Here is a 23,558-nt window from a genome sequence, read left to right as displayed (position 1 = left end):
ACCACACTGGCAGGTGGACACTCACAGTTAGGAGACTTTTTAATATTCTACACAATTCTGTTCTTATTCACGAGAATGTATGTTTACCAGGAGTCCACTGCAATTCTTCCCAAAGTATGCCAATTGCAAATTATCACTGTAATTACTAAATAAGAAGTTATGTAAATCAATGAAATATGAGTGTGAAAAGGAAGGTATGGTTTCTATGAAAACTAAGCCAAATGCCTAGAAACTCAATCAAGACAAGTGACTAAAATTTCTATAGTTAAATTAGGCATGGGAAGCCAGCGGAAAAGAAAGAAAAACTGGAAGGATCTGGCACTCAGCTTTGCCTGCAATTTCTAAGGCTTCTTTTGCTCTACTTTGTGGAAACTGAATCTGGACTCAGGGGTGTACAAACTTTTGGCGTCTCTGGGCCACACTGGAAGAACAGTTGTCCTGGGCCACACATTAAATACAATGCGACATGTAATCACAAAAAAGTCTCATAATATTTTAAGTAAACTTAAGATTTTGTGTTGGCCCGCATGCAGCCTGCAGGCTGCAGGCGGGCACTGTTAGATGACGCATTTCTGTTTCACTCGGCAGAATATGCAACAGAAACGATAGAAAATTACAATCAATTCACACACTCAAGAAAAAGACCTTGACCCTACATTAAAAAATTGGCAAATAAATGCATTAAATTTTAAGTGTAAACAAAATATGTAACGCATATCTATCATTTTAGTGATTCTCTTCTTTAATTGCTATTTGTTAACTGATCAACGTTCAGCCCTGACTGCTTCAGATTAAGATGCTTTTTCCTGTACAATTAAAAAATATTTTTCTTCAAATGTGCTTCTGAACTGACCATCCAACCCAGCCCAAGGTCTTGATGCAACACGTGCACTTTCTGCATCTCTGCCCATCCTCAGTCCTAACAGAGGAGCTTATCCCTTCCATGCCCTGCTGGAACCATGACCCAGCGAGCAGAACTGGCTATGTAATTTGCAGGGTCCAGGGCAAAATCAAAATGCACAGTAATTTAAAAATGATTAAAAATTTCAGGATGGCAACAGCAGAACATTAAACCAAGCACGGGGCCCAGTGTGACCACGCTTGCTGAGCACCCACGAAGCCACCTTGCTGGCACGACACTCACCTGATCAGGTCTAACATGGCATCCACCGTACTGACTTCAGGGCTGCTGCCTGTCCTGTCAATATCTTCTACTTTCTGGCTGACACCAGGCTTGATGCTCACCACCAGCACAATACCTGTGGTCAAGGACAGCACCCACAGAGCATTAGGACCTTTCCAGGGCATCTGGCACCACCTGTGCATCCTTCTTCGAACCAGTAGGCATGGTGGGACCAGGCAGTATGGGCATGAGGACCCCAGGGCCAGCCAAAATGCTGAATCTCTGCTGCAGCCTCAGCAGCAGCCTTAACTGCTTTCCATTTAAATGAAGCAGAAGGAACACTTCTCGTGTTTAAAAAAAAAACTTTCTTAAAGGTTTTATTTACTTATTTTTAGAGAGAGGGGAAGGGAGGAAGAAAGAGAGGGAGAGAAACATCAATGTGTGGGGGAAACATCGATTGGTTGCCTCTCACACCTGTCCCACTCAGGGACAGGGCCTGCAACCCAGGCATGTGCCTGGCAGGGAACTGAACAGGCAGCATTCTATTTTAAGGTGCTGTGTAGACTTCAAGCCAAAAAGGTTCATGGTAATGTAACAATACCACTTTCTGATTAAAAACAAAAACCATGAGCATTATTAAAAGCCCAACCCTTTTAAATAAAAAGCTGCAATTATATAGAGGAATAAAGATTCAGCAATAAATTTTACCTAGAATGACAGCAATGATAGTGGTACAGAAATAATATGTGATGGCACGCAGACCAATTTTTCCAGATACGTTGGAATCCAGAGCAGAAACACCTGAAAGAGGGGAGAAGTCAAATTACTTTACTTTTTAAAAGACTGATTTCCAGGACTAGTAATGATCAGATCCTGATGGTGTGAAAGAGTTGAGAACTGCTGCTGGATCTGCTAAGCCTGTTGCACACATTTGGGTAAGATGCACAGGGTGAAAAAAGCACTTTGAAATTCCAAACACAAAATTAAGAGATGCGAGCCCCACGAGGGGCACGTTCCCTGATTGGCAAACCCTCACCGCCGCAGCGCACAGTGACACCAGTCACCCCTTTGGCTCCTCATGGGTGGTGGTCATGAGACACGGTCAGAGGGAGTGCCCCTTCTGCATCTGCTCTAAGAACTTCATCAAGATTTGCACATATGCCACTCAGCATCCTTTGGGAAGTCCGTAACAAGGAAGAGTTTATTTCTAAGAACTGAGATAGTTCTTTCATCACATAATGAAAATCATATAACCCCTTCTGCCTCTTGTCAGGAAGCTCAGAGTCAAAAGCTAAATTTTATATGTCCTTGTAAAAGTAATATATGTTCATTGTAATTATCTAAAACAAAGAAAAATACAAAAAAATCACTTCAGCTCATCCGCCATAGTTAATATTTTGGTGAACTATCTTCTAATATTTTTTTATTTTTGTAAACATAGCTGAGATAATTTTATACATTTTAACCCTCTTTCTTACTACTACTGTATTATGAGCATTTTCCCTTATTGTTATAAACTCACCCTGAGGATAATTTTAAAGGCTTCTCTCATGTGGCTGCACCATAATGTATTTGTCACCCACTTACGCTGGATCTTTAGGTGGCCAAAGTCAGTAAGCCGCAGTAATGTCATTTAACCATCCTGGCTGGCATATTTCCTTCTTCTTTTAATGATTTTCAGATCACTCCCATATTAATTTTATTGTGCATGGCTTTGATTGTAACATACCTTAAAACTTCCATTTTAAAGAGGCAGCATATAAATAAAAATTTTGGAGAGCACAGGTGATTTAAGAGGTGTATGGCCACATTGTTAGATGTAGTTTCAAATGGTCTTTGACTGCCAATAAAATTACTGAACACTGCCTGGGCAGTTATCTAGAATGCCCAGGACAGCTGCAGAGGTGGAAAGCATTCAGCCCTCCTTGCTAGAGGGCCTTGCCCCCCATCAAAGAGGCTTGTGTAAATGGAGTCGATGACACAGCTCTGTAAGTGAACTGCACGGAGCAAGCTGAGAAGCAACCGAATCGTCTCTCAGTGAGCTATCCTTTGGAGGTTTCAGACCATCCTGCCTGATTTCCAAAAGGAGAATCACATTCTGATCAAATGATCACCAAAGAAAATGATTTTTAAGAGATTTCATTTATCTTTAGAAAGAGAGGAAGGGAGGCCGAAAAAGAGAGAGAGTGACATCAGTGAGAGAGAGAAACATCAATTGGTTGCCTCTCACAAGTGCCCTGACAAGGGACAGCACCCACAATGCAGGCATTTGTTGTGACCAAGGGACCCCTTCTTTGCTTTTGGAATGAGGCCCAACCAACTGAGTGACACCCATCAGGGACAAAGAAAACTAGTTTCCTGAGCCTGCACCATGTGTGGCTTGTCCCACACGGTTTGCAAAACCTGAAGTGCAGCGTAGCCGGGAACATGGGGAGGTTGTCGTGAAGCAACGTCAAGGGAAAGGCAGTAAACCTGCAGGCTGTCAGCAGGCACGAACAGCTTCACATTCACTCCTATCTATTCTGTTTACGGGACTGGAAGATTATGTTCTTTACATATAACTGAACATATTTAATACAGGAAAAACCTATAGGGAAGCTATCATCTCTCAATCTAAACACAACATTCCTCTGGCCATTGATTGCTTCTTTGGAAGTTAAAATTTGGAGAGAAGGGGCTCTGACTTCTCTAACAGCCACCCAGGATGCTGTTAAGGGCCCATTCGCCAACCTCCGAGACAAGGTTGTGCAAATATTTATCTATCTATACATATGATGGGCATATTGCAATAGTCACATCCTGGAATAACCATAATGATAGACGCTATTCTCTTTCTTTGGGAAAAATACAGTTTGGTGTGCTCAGGGGGGAGGCAGAGGTGGAAGAAGGTAAGGCAATAGATGGTAATGAAAAAAATACAATAAATTTAAAAAAAAAGAAAAAATACAATAAAAATAAATAAATAGGAAAAAAGCAAACGATAATGCAAACATATGTTTGTTAAGTATATTATATAATTATAAAATGTGCCTATTCCATTTTAGAGCTCTGTACATTATTTTGATAAACAATTATAGTAATTATGTATAACAATATACTAGGTAAAAAAACAAACAAGAAAATCACCACATTAACAGAACTGAGTAACCTGAAGAGCCACCTGTATGCCTGACCCTAATAGGAGATGTATTTTCAGACACACTGGCCTTTGGTAGATGTCCAAGTTAAGCAGCTTCCAACCCCAAAGATGCTGATGAGTGACAGGCTCACAGGGTGGCTGCAGAACTGTTCCCGAGTATGTGCTTCGTGTCCTCTCAGGATTTTCTTCCAGCAGTGAAACAAATTAGATCTGCATGGGTAACTGTTTCCAGCACATGTCAGTATGTCTTAATTTGTCTTAATGTTTTGGCCAAGGGCTGGTGTCTCTGCTTCTATTCCAGGACCCAGCTGCCAATAAAAGGCTTCACACTAATGATTCTCGGTGGAAAAATCTTAAATAAATACACACCCCAAAGAGTCAGCCAGCCCCTCCCTGCCGAAGTACAGCAACTAACCTGTCATTATTTTCAGAAAGAGCTTTGTTTTTCATTCCTCAAATTTACCATAGTCCTATAGTTGTCCTGGACATTGCGGAAATGTATTCAAACCAACAACTGTATTTCTCTGCCTCTCTAGGGTGGTCCCTCTACCTCTCCAGTCATCACTGACGGAGGGCAGACCTGTCCCTGAATCCAGGCTCGTGGACGATTTATAAGCTGATGTTGAGGATGGGGCGGTAACCACAAGAGAGGGAAGGCACATATGCAGAGAGACAGCCTAATCTTTGAAAGCCTTTATGAAAGGAACGTTACAGAACTTAACTTGAATATAAAACTCCTGTCTGAAAGGTCTAAACGCCCCACCTGCCAATAACAAATGATGATGACGACAAGGGTGACAACAGACACCGTGTATGGAGCGATGACTTAATGCTGAGTGCATCATCTTTAATTCTCACTATTGCCCTAAAAGGCAGGTATTAGTCTTCCCATTTGATAGAGAAGAAATCTGCAGCTAAGAAAGGCTAAGTAATGGTCCTGCAACTGAATGATGAAGCCAGGATCCTGAACCCAAGTCTGACCCTAAAGGCCATATTCTTACCCACTGTGTCACGCTCTCTCTGTCCACACGTTACCGAGTTCTAGATTAGTGCTGCCCAACAGAATTTCCTCTGATGATGGAAATGTCTCCCAGCTGTGCTGTCCACCACAGTAGACACAAGCCACATATGGCTCATAAGCTCCTCCGCCAGTTTGACTCAGTTACAAAATCCAGGACACTCTTTACCATGCCAGCACAGGGCAGGGGAGGGAATAAAGGTAAACCATCACCTGGTGCGCATTTCCATCACCACACTGACCATGTTGCTCTAAGGCTGGAGGCTTCTTTTTCTCTGGTCCCCAGTGCATCAAATACGGTGCTCTGTGAATTCTGTGCCCTGGAGGCAGGGGTACAATCCAGGGTTGTCCTTGGAAGTTAGGGGCACCTGCTAGCTTTTTATTTTTCACTTTGGGAAGAGGCTCTGATGAGCTGAGGTGCTGGCTCCTGGCCACAACAGTAATAATCTATTAAACTTTTCAGAAAAACACCACAAAGAAAGCAATTGTGTGGGCTAAACAATAGCACATTTTAAAAATAAACACTCAAGGGCAAAAGACTCCTCCGAGAACTCTCTGATTAAGCTTACCGCCCACAGGAGAACAAAGTTTTCGTGACGATCTCTCCATGTTGCCATTAGGGTGTCAGAACTAATTGCTACTGGAAGTTTTTTTGGTCTGGCATTTGATGGTGGTTACTAATTGTGAATGGAAACCACGTCCAGGAAACTCACTGGTGCATCCCTGTGTCCAGATGACTCTTGTCTCTCTGTCACCAGCAGGGAGGCCACGGGCACGGAGGGAAACAAGCACTGATTAGCTGTGGTGGGACAGACTGCGCTCAAATCCTAGCCTTCTCCTACCAGCCTTAGTTTCCCCATCTATGAAATGGAGGTTTTAAAGGACTCTGCACCCTAAAGGGTAACTGTGAGGAGAAAGAGAGCCTCATCTTGTACAGCTGTCGTGAGCCTTAGAAATACCTGTAACACAGCTGGCAGAGCACCCAGAACACAATTTGTACTCAGTAAAAAGCCTCCATTATTCTTGAATGAAATGATCAACGTGAAGCATATCACTGAGCAAATGGAAGGCATTTAACAAGGGTGAGCTCATTCCCTCACTCTGTCTTCCGTAATCCTTCCTCACAGGTCACTAAAGAGATCTTAAAAAACATAAATCAGGGTATTTCACATGCATGCATAACCTTCTGGTACTTAGAATAAAACAGAAAGTGCTTAATCTAGCTAATGAAACCCTACAGGAAGGGCACTGGCCTGCCTCCCTGCCCCAGCTGGGCCACCTTCCCATCGCCCTCTCTGCCCCTGGGGCAGACCGAGCTCCCCACCACTTAAGGCTTTTTCACAGGCTCTTGCCTCCGCTGGACTGCTCATTTGGCTACTTTCACGTCCTTTCCTCAGAATCCTTCCCTGAGTCTCCGGGATGAACCAGGCTCCTCTGTTTTCCTCACCTGCATCTTGTTCATGTCATGTTTCACATTTTTTCCATCAATGGGTTATTTAACATCTGCCTTTTTAACTAGACTATAAAGTAGCTCCTTGATGGCAGGAGACCTAGAGCGCTGCCTGTTTGCCAGTGTGTACTCAGTGGCCCCGAGTACAGATACAAGGAGTCTGATAATCATGTGGGGACTGAAGGATTAACCTAGTTATTTAAGTTCAGCTGCCTGCCCCCAGGACCCCTCTTCCCAGAGTCTGGCTCCTGGGCAGCAGAATGTTCCAGAATGGAACTCGAGAGCCTGTGTCAGTCCCAGGATCTGTGTGACCTTGCAAAGCGCCTTACTTTCTCTTCAACCTCCTGTTTCCTCATCTCTAAAGATGGCTAAGATCCCACCCACTGTACTACTACACCAGGTTTCTGTGAGGATCTAATAAACAAATTCACTGCCCACGGAAAGCAAGGCTGGGTATGATCTCACTTTGTTAATCCAGGGTGCAGGGAAATCTCCGCAGCTTGGACTTTACCTGGGATGGTTAAAGGGAAGAGAAAAGGCAGAGAGGAGCACGCAAACTATAGCGCATCTATTTTCTTTAGAGACATTAATATAAAGAACTCCCTTAAAATAGTCATATCACCAGCATACACTGTTCTCTGAAGTTAACAAAGAACCTGGTCCTCGGGCAGCACCAACTAGAGGTCACTTTGCCGCCTCTGTCAGCAGGTCCACATTTGATGTTCAAAACATGTCAAGAAGCAGCGGGGCTTTATCCACTCATCTACTGATGGGCACTTGGGCTGCTTCCATTGCTTGGCAATTGTAAATAACACTGCGATAAACATAAGGGTGCTTACATTCTTTTGAATTCATGTTTTGAGTTTCTTCGGATATATTCCCAGAAGTGGGATAACTGGGTCAAAAGGCAGATCTGTTTTTAACTTATGGAGGTCTCTCTGTACTGCTTTCCACAGTGGCTGTATCAATCTACATTCCCACCAACAGTGTGGAAGCGTTTCTCTTTCTCCACATCATTGCCAGTGCTTGTTATTTGTTGATTATGAGACATTTATGCAATAGAATACTACTCAACTGTAAAAAAAAAAAAAGCAAATTTTACCCTTTGTGATAGCATGGATGGAACTGGAGAACCTTATACTAAGTAAAATAAGCCAGTCAGAGAAAGACAAATACCATATGATTTCACTCACATGTGGAGTCTAAGGAACAAGCTGAAATAACAAGCAGAATAGAGAAAGACTCATAGCTAGAGAGTAGGATGAGAGCCATGGGGGAGTTTGTTAGCGGGGAGAGGGATTGAGCAAAAAGGAAAAAGGACTCATGGACATGGGCACCAGTGTGGTGATTGTAGAGGGGAGGGGCACAAGGGGGATAAATGATAATGGGAAAAATACAATAAAAAAGAAGAAAAGAGATATTAGATCATGTGAGATAAAAGAAGGCTATAAGCTTATGTGATCTGCCTACAAACAACAAAACAAAAGCAAATTAAAAAATTCTGCACTCCTCCCACCAAAAAACAAAGCAGTGGGCTGGTCTCCTGCTTTCTAAGCAATCTGGGGAGCTGTTTTAACACCTTTTCTAATACGATGAAGTGTTGTGGTATTTGCACTGGGACCAGTTTCTTAGGAGACCCCATGAGCTTTTTACAAGAACATAAATACGAGCATTAAACACACCTCAGAGGATCTGAGGAACTCAGCCACTGCCTTCAAAGCTTGTTATGAACGCTGTGACAACACGATAGCTAAAAGGTCAGTGGCACTTTTCTGATTTTTTATCACAATCTAATTATTATTAAGTTCTCTCTTTGCTTCTCTTTATAAAACTGGCAGCTCAGGTTTCTGGGTTGAAGCTACTTGAAGGCTGGTGACCTTTATAACCCAGTGGCAGAGCAAGTCCTTTATACTGTTTTCATTTCTAGAATGGACGCATTGTGTGCACTCCCTCGTGCATGGCGCAGTTCTAATCTTGGCCCTACAGTTTGCAATGCCAATGCACGGACTTTACCTTCTGTGGATGAAAAATGGGTCTATGGAAGTAACCCCCAAGGGTGACCTGATCATAAATTCCTAACTGGGCAGGTCATGGTGGGTAGTCATGTCCCAGGCACGTAACAATTTTAGTACAAGGTTTATTGTCTTTGCCTTAAGCCAGCCCTGTCCATTGTTTTTGTGCACCTGGGTTAACACACCTTTGTAATAGGCACAACCACCCTGACGAGAAAAACTGCAAAACTGTCATTCTCTGGAGCATTTGAGATCTTGTTTCCTGGCCGCTCTGGTCAATTTTGCCTCAAATAAACTCTCACAGAAATTCTCTACAGGTCTGGATGTTTCTCACATCAATACTTCTGACAATGTTAGAAGAGAGTAAGTGGAAAAACTAGATAGCACTTTAAATGCACCACCACACAGTACTGTCATTTTCCTATTTTATAGCTGAGGACAAGTTAAGCAACTTGTTCCAAGTTTTGCAGTCAGTTAACAGCAAAGCCAGGACTTAACCTGGGCGCTCTGGCTCCTATGGCTGCGCCCTTAACCACTAGACTCCCCTCTCCCTCTACCTGTGTCTGTTGATACTAACAAAGATTCTTTGCTTGACCAAACTTTGGTCAGGCTCCTGGAGCTTCTCCTAGGCCCATTTACCCCTCCTTGTAAAATCTAGTTTTAGCAAGAATCCTAATTTAATTGGAACCTTTCATTCTTGATATCTGATCACTATTGATGTCTAATTAGGTTCCTTGTCATCCACCATCCCCCAGGTGATGTCTGATTACCCTGGCCCGCCTTCAGCACGAATCAGGTTAGGTCAGTTTAGCCAGAAATGTCCTCACCCCTGATGCTTCCTCTTAGTAATCATCTGTGGTTCCCTTTACTCTGCTGGTTGGCCCTCAGTTCCTTCTTGCTCATTCTGTATTCATTCAGAGTTGAGCTCAATATCTGTTCCCTACGGCAAAAGCCCACCGCAGGGGCCCCTATACCTATCACAATGAGCCGGAATGAAAGTGTGCCTGACCATCTTTACCAAGTGTCACTTTCTTTGACAATACTTCCCCACTGGAAGATTGCTGATGGTGTCCCTTTGGAGAAAACGGCACTGGAGGTTGTCGATGCTATAACTTGCTTCCCCATACCTACAGGCTCAAGTCCAGACCCTCAGGAAGGCACACAAACCTCATGAAGCCACACACTCACCTCTCCATTTCCATTCTTTCTCCCCATGTCTCTGGCATTCCAGTCAGTCTCACTGTCCCCCCAAAATGCCATGCCTTCTGCTGTCTTCTCCTGCCTGGAATGCCCACTCCACTTCACCTGATTTTTAACTTCTCTCTAGCACTCCACCTCAGTCGTCCCTGCTGCTGGCCTCACTTATCACACAGCATTGCAATGGACTCCCCTTCCTTATGGGACAGGACTTCTCTTTGTGTCTAAGTGCCCAGCATAGGGCCCAGGACATCAAAGATGGAATGAACGAGTGGTCTCCCATGCCCGTGCATTCAACACATAGGAATTTCCTTAGAATCCTTGCAAGGTTTCTTGGTCATTTTTTAAAAAATTAATTTATTATTTTTTAAAGGAATAGAACTAGGTTAACTCATAGTCAAACAGAGCTGTGAAACCGGTCTAGTGCCAGTTGAGGCAGAAGGAAAGTCTGCTGGACTCACCAGGCTTTACTATCTCAGAGAGAGGCTGAAGCAGGGCCTATTTTTATCTTGCCACTTTTCATTTTATTACTGTTCCAAGTGGTACATTCCCATTCCTAATATACCACGTGACCCACCTTATTTGGACAAATGGCATTGTAGAAATGCAATTAACACAGCTAAGTCCTTTGGCTTCAATACCTGTGTTCTAATTCAACATAAATTTAAAAGAAAAACAATAATTTTTTAAAGAGGAAGAGGAAGGGAAAGGGAGGAAGTGGGGTGAGAGAGAGAGAGAGAGAGAGAGAGAGAGAGAGATTTGTTATTCCACTTATTTATGCATTCATTGGTTGCTTCTTGTATGTGCCCTGACTGGGGATGGAACATGCAACCTTGGTGTATCAGGATGAGGATGTAACCAATGGAGCTACCTGGCCAGGGCCAAAACACAAATTTCTTGATGGTCTTAGGGAAATGTTTACTTCATGTGTGCAAAACTGCTTAGGCAATCATGTTTTCTTGATTTCCAAACAAGGCTGTGAGGAAAGAGAAAGGTGGTACACTCTGATATGCAGGCAGAGCCTATTTGCTCCAGATGTTGCAAGTAAGGCAAGGTGTTCATTCTCAGCCTTTGTAATCTTAGGCTCCAGCATGGAGTCTTAAGTTTATAAGCCATTTTGAAATGGCAATTTTCATAGAGACCTAATTGTATAAAAAACCACCAATGTTTCAAGAAAAGCACGCATACCTTCCCCCACGGCTGAAGTTGACATTAAATGCTCGTAGCTACCTAACAGTGAGCTGTACAACCAAGTGATGTATTGATTTTCTACTCTTACACCTTTTTGCCTAAGAAGGGACTCATGGACAGACCTGGCTGGCAGGAGACCTGGGGTCCACCACCAGGTGGGTGGCAGAAACCTCAGCCTCTCCTGGATGTTTTTCTATTGGTCTGTTTTTACACAATAAGGGTTAAAAGTGTTTGCTGAATAAAATGAACCCCTTTTCAGGGAGGTATATGGCACAGTTCTTTCCAATACAGGATTGTGGGCCAGTTTCCAGGCATGCAGATGCTTATAGGTTAATGAATACATATATTTTTAAAAAATGCCACCCCCAGTCCAAGTAATCCAAGTGTGTCATCGGCAGAGCTCAAATGTAAAAACAGGAGTCTCCAAAAGCCTAGACTGACTTCACTTCATCATGCCCCATCCCTGCGCCCTTCAGGGTCTCAGCAGGGCCTCTACACTCATTGCTTGGTATGCCTGTATTTGCTCAGTGTTGGTTTGTTTTGTCACCTGGATCCCACATCAACTAGACAGTATCTTGAGAGTCAGAATCTAATCTTTCATCTCGGCAGGGATCAGCACCCAGCTGGCCTCCCATTCTTTTGTAAGCAAATGTTTTGCTGGCACAGAGCTATGCTGCAGTCATTTCCCCATTGTCTGTGGCTGCTCTTCTGTGACAGCCCATTGGGTGGTTGAATAGAGACCCTGTGGCCTGACAAGCCCAAAATATTCACTGTCTAACCCTTTATAAGATAAGCTTGCATACTCCCATTTGAAAAGAAATTGACTCACAAAGTTATTCTCTATCTGACTGTTTAATAACTACTGTTTATATCTAAGCCTTTAATTTTTTTCATTAAAATGTAGTAGAAAACCTCTGCCCCGAGAGATGGGATCAAGCCCTACAAATTTTGAAATCCTGATGCGGAAGTTGGAGTAACATTTAAAAGTTGGGAGCAATGAAAAAATATTTTTTCATAGTGGAGTCTCAATTCATCTTTGGATACAGTCCCCACAAAGGTAACTCCATTACCCAGGCAGTGCCCTGTGGAAACTGGGGAGTCACTGACAAACATCACGAAAGTTTTTATCGAAGCCTTCAGTGTTAGGACCAATAACTCTGTGGCTTGAGATGGAGGTATAGGAGTTTTCTTGGCTAGGTTAAACTTGGAATGCATGGAGCTGCAAACTGGTGTTGGTTCTTGATGAGCCAGCATTTGTAGGGAATCCAGAGTAAGATACCACAGCTGCGGGTGGGAATGAGCATCCTGCTCTGGAGGGGGAACCACACACAGGAAGCAGCACAGACTGGGCACAGCCTAAACCAGACAGAGTCCAAGGCCTCCACGTTGGGTGGGTATGCCATACCCAGATGGCACTAATGGTATTCGTGCTGATGGGTCTCCTGATGGGGCCCGCCGGGCAAAGCCATTCCTTTGGGGCTGTGATGGGGGTTTCCTCTGAAGCGGATATTCCACAATGGCGATCACTGCAGGAAGAGGTTGCTCCTGTGCCAAGACAGGATGGAGTTTTTTGCTCTTAAAATCTAGCACTGGGTCTGGGGTGCAGCTCTGCCAAGAACATCTTCGTGTAGAAGAATACGCTGGCCCCAGACTCACAGAGGCAGGGACAGCCAAGCAGAGGGGCAGCCCTCTTAAGGGATCTCCGGGCTCTGGGAAGTGCCCCTTCGGGGAGCAGCTTGATATTGCTGTTGATGTTGTATCTGCTTTTATCCCTCAATGTTTCATAAAACGTTGTGCCAAATGGCAGCCTAGTCACAGCTGTGCTATGAAGATTTAAATTCTCATTCCTATGTTTAGCTGGAGAAGCAAAGTGGGGAGTTCCTCAGGATCTGAGGGGTGGCAGCAGCCACAGGAGACACCAGGGGCGGCAGCTGTGCCCAGCGGAGCACTTCTGGCCCAGTGTGGCCTGTGGCAAAGCGGCTGGAGTGGAAGAGATGGGTACCTCCCCCCTGAGCACAACACCCTGGAAGGATGCTCTGGGAACTTCTGGATGGGGGAGCTGAGGGGCTATTCCATTCCCGAGCTTGTCACAGGAGGCTCAAGTCATCATAAGTTTGGTATGAAAGAAAATGAGACCTGAATGTACACTCACTGGCTGGTGAGACCTGGACCAGGATTTTCCAGAGCTACAATTCTCAGACCGGTTCATAAGCTATTTCTCCTACTATTTCCCTCATGGTTTGTCATAAATATAGCTTTCGAACCTAAATGGTAACAGGGCCCGCATCGTGCATGGCACACATGTGTCGCTGATATAAATTATGGGTAAAATTCTGTGAGTGCCTGCACTGTACAAATGCACTGAGATTCTGTCTACTATGCCTTCTCTCGTTTTAAGGTGAATTCCAACAGTCGTTTCATCTCTACAAAATCCTGTATGCATTAAAAAATAGGGACATTTTCTTACATAACTAATATCATTATCACCACTAACACACTTATCAACAATTTCCTGGCACCATCTAATAGCCAGTCTATATTCAAATTTCCCTGATTAACATGACATCTTATTCTTATGTAACACCACACGAAGAGGGATTCTTCTTGTTTGAACAAAAAATAGCTATAAAGGAAGTATTTTTATGTCAGCAGAGGCTTTGATGGCAGAGGGCTTTTTTCCCTACTTGTTAGTCTGGCAAGAGCATCTCCTTTATGCAGAAGCTCAGATTTTTAGTCTCGGGTCTCAATTTTTGCTGTCTCTCTCTTTAGTTTTTGTATCCTAAGGCTTGCTCATTCAACTCTCTCCAGCTTCCAAAATGCATCCTCTACTGGCCCAGTTAATGTATAAAACAAGCTACTGATCTGTTGGACTTACAAAGGATTTTGAAATGTGAAAATGGCTCATTCTGTGTCTTTTCTAACTTCTGCTTTACCCTCCTGGCTGTGCAGGGTGGGTAGGCTGAGCTCCACTGCAGGGTTTGGGAAGGACCGCACACCAGGTTAGGTGGCGTGGAGGTGCAGGGACCTGGCGGAGCTGGGGAGCAGGGGCGGGGAAACTACCAGAGGCAAGGCTGGAGGAGTACCACGCAGGATCCATCCCACTCACTTCTTTCTTTTATAAAAAAAGAAAAGAAAATACTAAACAAAACAAACAAAAATAATGTGTTTCCCTTAAAAATGTAAAGAAAGCCCAAGGAATCAAGTTTTCTTACTGTGCAGATCTAACCATTGTTAATGGTTTGGTTTTGATTTCGACTTTTAATAAAATTTAGATTGTAAATAGCATGCTATTATGTAATCTCTTTAATGCTCCCACTTTATATATTTATATATATAAGAAACATTTCCACATCTCATTAATTATGTTTCCAAAACAAGGTTTTAAATAGCTGTATGGAATCCTAACTTTGGAGTTAGGATTCCATACAGCTATTAACAGATGTTAACTAATATTAACATCCATTTCGATTGCTTGTAATTTATCACCATTATTTTAATAGAAAACGCTACCATGAACACCCTTGCACCTAAATCTTTGAGCATATCTCTGATTTTTTTAATTTAAAAAAATTTTTAAATTTTTTAATTGATTATGCCATTACATTTGTTCTATTTCCCCCCCTCCGTTCCCCTCTACCCTGCACACCCCTCCCCCACCACTCCCCCCCTTTAGTTCATGAACACGTGTCTCAAGTTCTTTAGATTCTGTACTTCCCCTACTATTCTTACCCTCCCCCTATCTATTTTCTATCTACTGTCTATGCTACTTATTTTCTGTACCTTCTCCCCCCTTCTCCTTCTCCCACTCCCCTGTTGCTAACCCTCCATGTGATCTTCATTTCTATGGTTCTGCTCCTGATCTAGCTGTCCTCTTAATTTGCTTTTGTTTTAGGTGTGGTTGTTGATAACTGTGAGTTTGCTGTCCTTTCACTGTTCATCTTTTTTATCTTCTTTTTCTTAGGTAAGTCCCTTTAACATTTCATATAATAAGGGCTTGGTGATGATGAACTCCTTGAATTTGGTCTTATCTAAGAAGCACTTTATTTGTCCTTCCATTTTAAATGAAAGCTTTGCTGGGTAGAGCAATCTTGGATGTAGGTCTTTGGTTTTCATAACTTGGAATACTTCTTTCCAGCCCCTTCTTGCCTGTAAGGTCTCTTTTGAGAAATCAGCTGACAGTCTGATGGGAACTCCTTTGTAGGTGACTGTCCCCTTAGCTCTTGCTGCTTCTAGGATTCTCTCCTTCATTTTAATCTTGGCTAATGTAATGATGATGTGCCTTGGTGTGTTCCTTCTTGGGTCCAACTTCTTTGGAACTCTCTGAGCTTCCTGGATTTCCTGGAAGTCTATTGCCTTTGCCAGAATGGGGAAGTTCTCTTTTATTATTTGTTCAAATAAGGTTTCCACTCATGACTGTTCCTCTTCACCTTCTGGTACCGCTATAATTCAGATGTTGGAACGTTTAAAGATGTCCTGGAGGTTCCTAAGCCTCTCCTCATTTTTTTGAATTCTTGTTTCTCCATTATTTTCTGTTTGGTCATTTTTTCCTTCCTTCTGGTCTGCTCCCTTGATTTGAGTCCAAGTTTCCTTTCCATTACTATTGGTTTCCTGTGCATTACCATTCATTTCAATTAGTTTAGCCTTCATATGTTCCTGTAATTTGTGACTAAAATCAACCAGTTCTGTGAGCGTCCTGATCACCAGTGTTTTGAACTGTGCATCTGAAAGTTTTGCTATTTCTTCATCACTTAGATTTATTGGCTCTGGGGCTCTGAGTTGTTCTTGAGCCATGTTTTTATCTGTTTGTGCCTGTTATGTATAAGGAGCGGAGCCTTAGTTGTTTACCAGGGCGGGGCCACCCAGGTTGCTGGTTTGTGATGCTGTATGTGGGGGCGGGGTCAGAGAGGGAACAATGGCGGTCCTCTCCTCTCGCCCGGTCCGTCCCACCACTTGCCTCCACCTGTTTATCTGAGAGGATATGTGTGAGCCCGCCGCCCTGCGCCGTGAGGTCTCAATGCTCGCCTCTTCACTGGTTTATCTGCATGCAAATGCTCGACTGACCACAGCCAGCGAGCCGCGCCTCTTCCCTGTGTCTGCCCGTAGCTAGCCCACACCTGGGATCTGCGCCTTCGGATGCCTGTGCACCACCCCAGTTGGGGATCTTTTTGGCCAACCCGCTCTGCTGCTGGCTTCGCCCCTCTTACCGGTTTAGCTGAGCATTTCGTTGTTTTCGGACTCCGTATTGTCGATTTTCTGTGTGGTTTGCTTGCGTTTATTGTCGTTAAAACTTTGTTGTTTTTAGATTTGCTTGTGCGCGGATGCAAGGTGCTTCCACCTACGCCTCCATCTTGGCGGAAGTCTGATTATTTCTTCATGCCAGATAGCACAAGGCAGAATTTTAAGTGGAAAGACCAGAACATTTTTCAAACTGCCCCCCAGAAAGCTTGCTTCGATTTATATGGTAACCAAAAAGGTATGATTGAGCCCATAACCTTGCCAACACTAGTATTATTACTTTTTCCTTTTAGTCTGACAATTTAAAACATGAACATGGCATCACTGTTCCATCCTGCTTTGTTTGTGACCCTTGAACTTTTGACCACTTTACTGCTCCACATCAAAGATGTGGTAGCGGCTCTGCTCTCTAAGGCTTGTTTAATTGCTGGGGCTCTAGTGAAGGATAATTGTAGAAATTACCAGACCTATGCTATAGGTACAAAACCCAGCTGGGTTATGTGGGTGGGAATGCTGAAGGTTGTAAATCATTGCCTAGAATATGTGCAAGGCTGAAGTAGCACCAAAACAGCTAGACTGCAAACATCTGACTAGCTGCTGACTGCCAAGAGCAGTAATGTTTTCAAACATCCAATATCATACAATACATGTATAACCTTTTCTTCTAAAACCTGGTTTACTGCATGAGTTTTCGATTTGCTGCCTACTTTGGATCAAACTTCCACACCTTCCTTTATAGACACTAGATTTAAATAGTATTGATCATCAGGTGGTTTATAAACTTTGTGTAACTGCATGCAAAATACAGTATATATGTACAACCATGGCCATTTTTCTTGGGAAATAGTCCAAAACTTTCATCATATTCTCAAAGGAGCCTAAGAGAAAAAAAATTGAGTCTTTGATATTGAGAAAATACTAAAGGGTTGTAACAGCAGTGCTTACAGGGGCCAGATGTTGATATAAATTGGATGAGATATTAGGCGATAGGGAGTGGTGGAGACTGTGGCATCCTCAAATGCATTTACTCCAACTAAATAGAATAGCTGTCTTTGAGCTCCAAACCACTGTTGGTGTGTGGAAACATAGGTTCATTGTTTTCTGACCTTAATTTTTTTCAGAGGAAACTAGAAATCTGGATGCTTACATAAAATCTTCAAAAATTTTTAAAAGATTTTACTTAATTTTTTTAGAGAGAGAAAGGGACAGAGAGAGGGACAGAAACATCAATATGCAAGAGAAACAATGATCAGTTGCCTCTTACACGTCCCCAATCGGGGACCTGGCCCACAACCCAGGCATGTGCTAAGATTGGGAACTGAACTGATGACCCTTTGGTTTGAGGAGCAACACCCCACCCACTGAACCATACCAGTCAGGGCAAAATCTTCCAGATTTTAAATGCTTACAATAATTTCAATTTAAATAAGCAAACATTGTATGGTACGAACAACCGGTCTGCTGATTTGGCCCTCAAGATGCAGGGCCTAAAAGAAGCCAGTAGCTCAAAACATAATTAAATTCATAAATAAAAAAATTAAAAGCTCTCTTTGCGTTTGTAATAAGCAAACAACAAGACCATTTAAGAACAAGGCTCCCAAGGAATTCTAGTCAGATTGGTTTGGCCTTTGAAAAGTTCAATGGCCCAATCTACAGCTTCTGAAGCCACGCGGCTGCTGAGTGCAGAGGCCCTGACAGCGCCCAGTGCTGTCTGCAGATCAGCCCCTGGTGTCCAGCAGCAGCAGTGAAAAGTATTCCAGAAGAAGGGATATCAAGAATCCCAATACGACTGCATAACCACTACACTGGATACCTGAAACTAATACAGAATAATTCTGAATGTAAAATGTTATTGGAAAATAAAATTTAAAAGTCCCAACTGCATATTTATATAAAAACTTGGGTTTCAAGCTGACAACACTAGTAGACTGTCAAGTCACATTTTGCTTATTTTCAGACGTACAAGAAACTATGATAATGCACAGAGCAGCTTACCAGACCCAGACAAATAATATTTTTGTAAACCAAATCAATCTCAATCTCAATCTACATAAAGGAGCTGGCTCTTTAAAGGGAAACTGCAATATAATGATCACTAGGGAAAAATCATTTCTAAATTCAACTGTGCCACAAGTTCAGATGTTAGTATACTAAGCTTTTAAAACATGGTGCAAACCTGTAATTGAACCTGTCCCACGGGATGTGGCTGCTGGCGCCTGGGCCAATTTCCAGGGCAGGAATGTTGTAAGTTCTGAGCTGTGTGGAGGAGTGCAAGTGGGTGAGGAGAAGGGGTGAAGACCCTGAAGGTAGCTGCTGAGAGGACAAAGGGCAGGACAGCTGCAACTGAGGAACAAATGAGTGACCTACAGAAAACACAATGAAAACTGACAACCACATTTCACCTGGGAACACTGGCTGACGTTTCAGTGAAAAAAACTTGCCTTTTTTGATTTTTAAACTTCTGTGCCCTGGGTAGTTTTTATAGTATGTTGGCCAAATGCAGAGTTGATCTGTGGTGGAGAATACTACAGGCAGAGCAATGCCACAAAGCAATGTCACTCTGTGAATAATACAGTATTTCCACTCAAGTGAATATTATACACTTTCCAAGCAAGGATTGTGTGTGTCTGCATGTGTTATGCGTCAAAAAACATTTGGATTTTCCCCATAATTATAAAAGAACAACTTAAGTGAAATCTCCTTAAATAATCGCAGGGAACATGAGTTTTCTCAGGGTACCTGTGATCATGCTGGATACGATCAAGGGCAAAATGATGAGTTTCAGCATCCTCATTAGGATTTCTCCAGGAAACGCGAAGTAGAACTTCTCCAGATTAGAGAGCTTGCTGTATTCTCGAACCAAGACTCCTATGGCAACCCCTAAGTAAAACAAAAATGGAAAAGAAAAAAAAAAAGAATGACTGAGTTCTCCTGTATACATTTCTATGGAAAAAGACTCACCTAAAATGCAAATTTTAATGAAGAGAAACAGTTCAGAGAATCTCCCATGAGTCTGTAAAGTTTAGATTTAGAAATCAAATCACATTGTGATAAGTAGAAAGCACACATTGTATAGTAAATCTGTGAAAAATATTCTTCACATGAAAAATTTGTTTTCATTTATTTTCCTCCAATCGTATCTATTATAATGACAAAACAGCAAATATACTGTGAGAAAATAAATTATGTTAGCCACCCAATATAACTATTTTGTTTTTATACACCACCCTTATTCTTTTTCTAGCTTAGATATCTTATATATTTTATAGTTTACATACCAATTTTCATTTTCTCCTGTTTTATCATATTACTTTTTATAATTTTTATAAAAAGCTCTTCTGTTTATGTAACTTTTCTAATTTTACCAGCAACATAAGATTCAGTTGGTTTGATATATTTACCATATTGTTGAACTCTATTGCTTTGCATTCTTTTCAGTTCTTTCTAGAAATGACATGCTCAAGTTTGCCTGATCAAGAGACTTTTTGAAAAGTTTCTGGTCTTGAGTACTACCTTGGACGTTTAGGCTTCTAATTATGTGAGTAGGGGAACGTTCCATTCCAAGAAACATTGCACACTCTCGGAAAGCTCGCCTTCACAAGCTGTCTATAGGGAACCCTTCCACTGGGGTGACTCTGTAACTCAAAATCACAAATTTTAAATATGTCTTCTTTATCCTCTTCCAAATGATTCTAATAACATCCGACTGCCCTGCGCTATCCCACTCCTCACACACCCCCATTCCCAACCCCTTCTTTTTAAACCAGCCACTGAAGATGACACGTAATCGTAAGTAAAATGGCACAAGGGCAGGCGGATTCGTGGAGGCTGTTGCCCATTCACAACTCTGAAAGTTCAGAGTTGTGTGGGCACAGTTAAGAGTTTTAGGGCAATGAAGAGAGATGTGAATTATAATCAATACTAGAATTTTCATTTAAATTCAGGTATACTTCCCATGGTTATTAGTAGAAGCATTCAGGTATACTTCCCATGGTTATTATATTCAAATAAATAAATAGTTGAACCTCACAAGATACATTTGCATAGTAACCTTATACTTATCTTAATTTTATATTCCCATATATTTTACTTTTGCCTGACCTCTTTCTTTTGTGCATGCATTACTAAATTTCTTTTTTTTAAATTTTTTAAAATTTATTTATCTTTAGAGGGGAAGGGAAGGAGAGAGGGAGAGAAATATCAATGTATGGTTGCCGCTCGTGCGTCCCCTGCTGGGAACTGGCCAGCAACCCAGGCATGTTCCCTGACTGGGAATCGAACCGCAGTTCTCTAGTATGCAGGCCCCCGCTCAACCCACTGAGCTATACCAGCCAGGGCACATTACTAAATTTCTAATCAGACACTTAAAATTTTGGGGGGACCAAAGAAATACACATAAACATTTCTTAAACTGTAGAAAAGCCAGGATCATAGCCTCTCCCCATGGATAAAACCAAGGGGGGGTGGGACCAGGGGAGGGCGGTGGGGAGGGCCAGCATGGGGGGAGCGGTGGGGGGAAAATGCAGACAACTATACTTGAACAACAATAAAAAATAAGTAAATAAAACAAATTTAAAAATAAAAATAAAACAAATAGTTCATGCCACTATACTGTATGCCCAAAACTAATACAAAATAATATTGACTGTAAACTGTCATTGAAAAATAAAATTTAGCCCTGGCTGGTGTAGCTCAGTGGATTGAGCACAGGCCTGCGAACCAGAGGATCGCGATTCAATTCCCAGTCAGGGCACATGCCTGGGTTGCAGGCCAGTTCCCTGCAGGCAAATTTCCAGCAGGGGATGCACTAAAGGCAACCATACATTGATGTTTCTCTCCCCTTCTTATTCCCCTCTAAAGATAAATAAATTAAAATCTTTAAAAAAAAAAGAAAAAGAAAAATTTTAAAAAGTTAAAAAATTATAGCTCAGACAGAAAAAGTATTATCAATCCCTTTTGGTTCATATTTCAAAACCTAGTATTAGAGACTTCTGAGTGATTAAGATATTTAAAAAACATTTTAAGTGAATTTAAAAAGCTTTTTATGCTCACTTCCTACTTAATAAACTGCCTACATTCTGCTGCTCTATATAGAACATACCTATATTATATGGTAAGGATACTCTGTAATGCTCAGGTTTAAAAAAAAAAAAAGCAAACACATTTTCTCTCACACTATTGAGGTTGCTTTAAGTAAATTTCTGGCTGGTATGTCAAAGAGAGCTCTGTACGCGAAAATAAAGGAGATGTGTCTGTGCTCAAAAACCAGCCACAAAGCGCTCTGTTGAGCAGCAAAGAAGCCAAAGCGCTCGGATCGTGAGGTTTACATTACTAACAATTAACTGTGCTTCCAATCACCTCCACCCAAACGAATGCCAGGCAGTTAGAACGACATGTGCTTGCTTTTTCGGCGTTTGGCCAGATGTGGGTTTTTATGGCAGAGATAAAAGAGTCACCACAAGGAGTCATTTGAAAGCAATGAAAGGTGACAGGCACTATAAATAGGTTACTGTATTTAGTAATGAAAGCTTTCTCTCAAGCTTGCTCTTGAGTTATCACAAATTGCATTCCAGTATTTCTTTCTTTTTTTTTTTTTTAACTGAAAGGAAGAACAAAACCTGGAAAAGCAGTCGGGAGCTTCACTCTGAGCCCCACAGGCCATCCCTGGGACCCTCAAGTACAAAACATAGCCGGCAAATGACCTCGGCCAGCCGTTATACCTAGGAAATGGGTGTGCTTTTGTTTGGTCTCAAACAAGTTTGGAAAAACTGGATGTGGGATAAGAAAAATCACTGAAAGATTTTTCAGGTTCCAAGATGAAGTCAGGATTTTGCAGGGCACAATCCTTCCCTACCCTTTTCCAGAGACAGAACCCTGGTCTGGATTAAGGAGCGTGGAGAGGCCTTCAAAGCAAAAGGCAGCATGCGGGAATATGTGCCCTGGGGTCGCACAGGTCAGACTCACCTGGTGGGCCATCCCTGAATGAAATAGCTCTGCGGAGTCCTGCAGCAGGACCCACAGGGAAGTCTGGAGGTAAAACAGTTACCTAGACCTCTGCAGCCCCCGAAAATACCAGGAGCTCATTCCCAGGCTGCCTTTCTGCACCTGGGCAAGATCCCAAGCAGGTACTGAGGCAGATTGGGAAGAACATGGTGTCAGAAGGACAGGCTCCAGTTCTGCCTCCACCACCTCTAAGGTGTGTACCTGGGCCATAACTTTAATCTTTCCCAATAGTCAAGAGCTGGGATTAGAGGTAGGGGTGAAAGGGCTGGACCAGGCGCCTTCAAAGGCCCCTCCTATGCCTAAAACGCTGTGATCATCTCTGAGCCTGGTGTCCTCAACTTTGAAATGTAGGATCATAGGAGCAGCTCATTCGCTCCTAAAGAGCTGGCTGTGTTTTCTCCAGTTTCCACACTAAATGTTCAGTACACTGGCAAAACAGGAAAAAGAGAAACTAGGGAGGAACGCAATTAAGATCTCAGCTAGAGATTTCTTCTTTAGGTTCATGTGCATAAATTTAAGCTTAAAAGAGGAGTGTCACGTCTTCATGTCCACATTGTCTCAAACAACTGCTAGTTCAGCAGCCTTATCTTGGAGACAGTGGATGATTTTGTTCCCCACTAAGTTTATGAAAAAATTATTTGAGAAATAAATATGAAAATCAAAATAAATAAAAAGAGCCAATTACATGAACCTATCCACTCCTTCACTCATTTTCCATTTTATCCCCCTCCCATCCTCCAAGCCGTACCTACCCAGCTTTTGTTCTTAGGTATTATGTGTGTTATTTAATAGTTATAAAAATTTAATCCAGTGATAGTAGTTGAATTGCATTTGATTCATATTTATGAAAACAGCGTTGTTCCTGTTTTAGAATATTTGCAGAGAAGAGATTAAAATCTTCTGTGATTTTTTTAATCAAAGTCCTAGAATAGTTCTCTGATATGCAGGTTGATTTTGGATTAATTAACAAGAATTACTGGCAGAGAAAACAATATTTTTAACGATCACTGAAATAGTTATCGAGCCATACTACTACGCTAAACACTATTAAGCATATTAAGAATGTGCTTTTTCACCTGCAGGAGCTAATCTAAGGTTAATCCTGATGACCAGAAAATAAACAGTACAGAATGAATGGAGTTACTAACAAATGACTGTGTGTACACACCAAATGTGTACACACTGACTAG

The 23,558-nt window shown here is 42.2% G+C and overlaps 1 protein-coding gene across 1 annotated transcript in view; it reads right to left on the bottom strand.

The window, feature by feature from the left end:
- Window positions 1-23,558, bottom strand: part of SLC1A1 (solute carrier family 1 member 1) — a 68,852-nt gene that overhangs the window by 18,110 nt on the left and 27,184 nt on the right. The window contains exons 2-4 of the mRNA XM_053656112.1: window positions 19,105-19,245; window positions 1,832-1,924; window positions 1,145-1,259 (exon numbers count right to left, since the gene is read on the bottom strand). Coding sequence (XP_053512087.1) covers window positions 1,145-1,259; window positions 1,832-1,924; window positions 19,105-19,245 — 349 coding nt within the window. The remainder of the gene's footprint in view (window positions 1-1,144; window positions 1,260-1,831; window positions 1,925-19,104; window positions 19,246-23,558) is intronic.

This window comes from Artibeus jamaicensis, unplaced genomic scaffold, assembly GCF_021234435.1.
Source record: "Artibeus jamaicensis isolate MK-2021 breed Jamaican fruit bat unplaced genomic scaffold, CSHL_Jam_final scaffold_1964, whole genome shotgun sequence".
Taxonomy (NCBI): Eukaryota; Metazoa; Chordata; class Mammalia; order Chiroptera; family Phyllostomidae; genus Artibeus; species Artibeus jamaicensis.
Note: the sequence above shows the minus strand (reverse complement) of the source record. Positions and strands in the feature narration are given on the sequence as shown.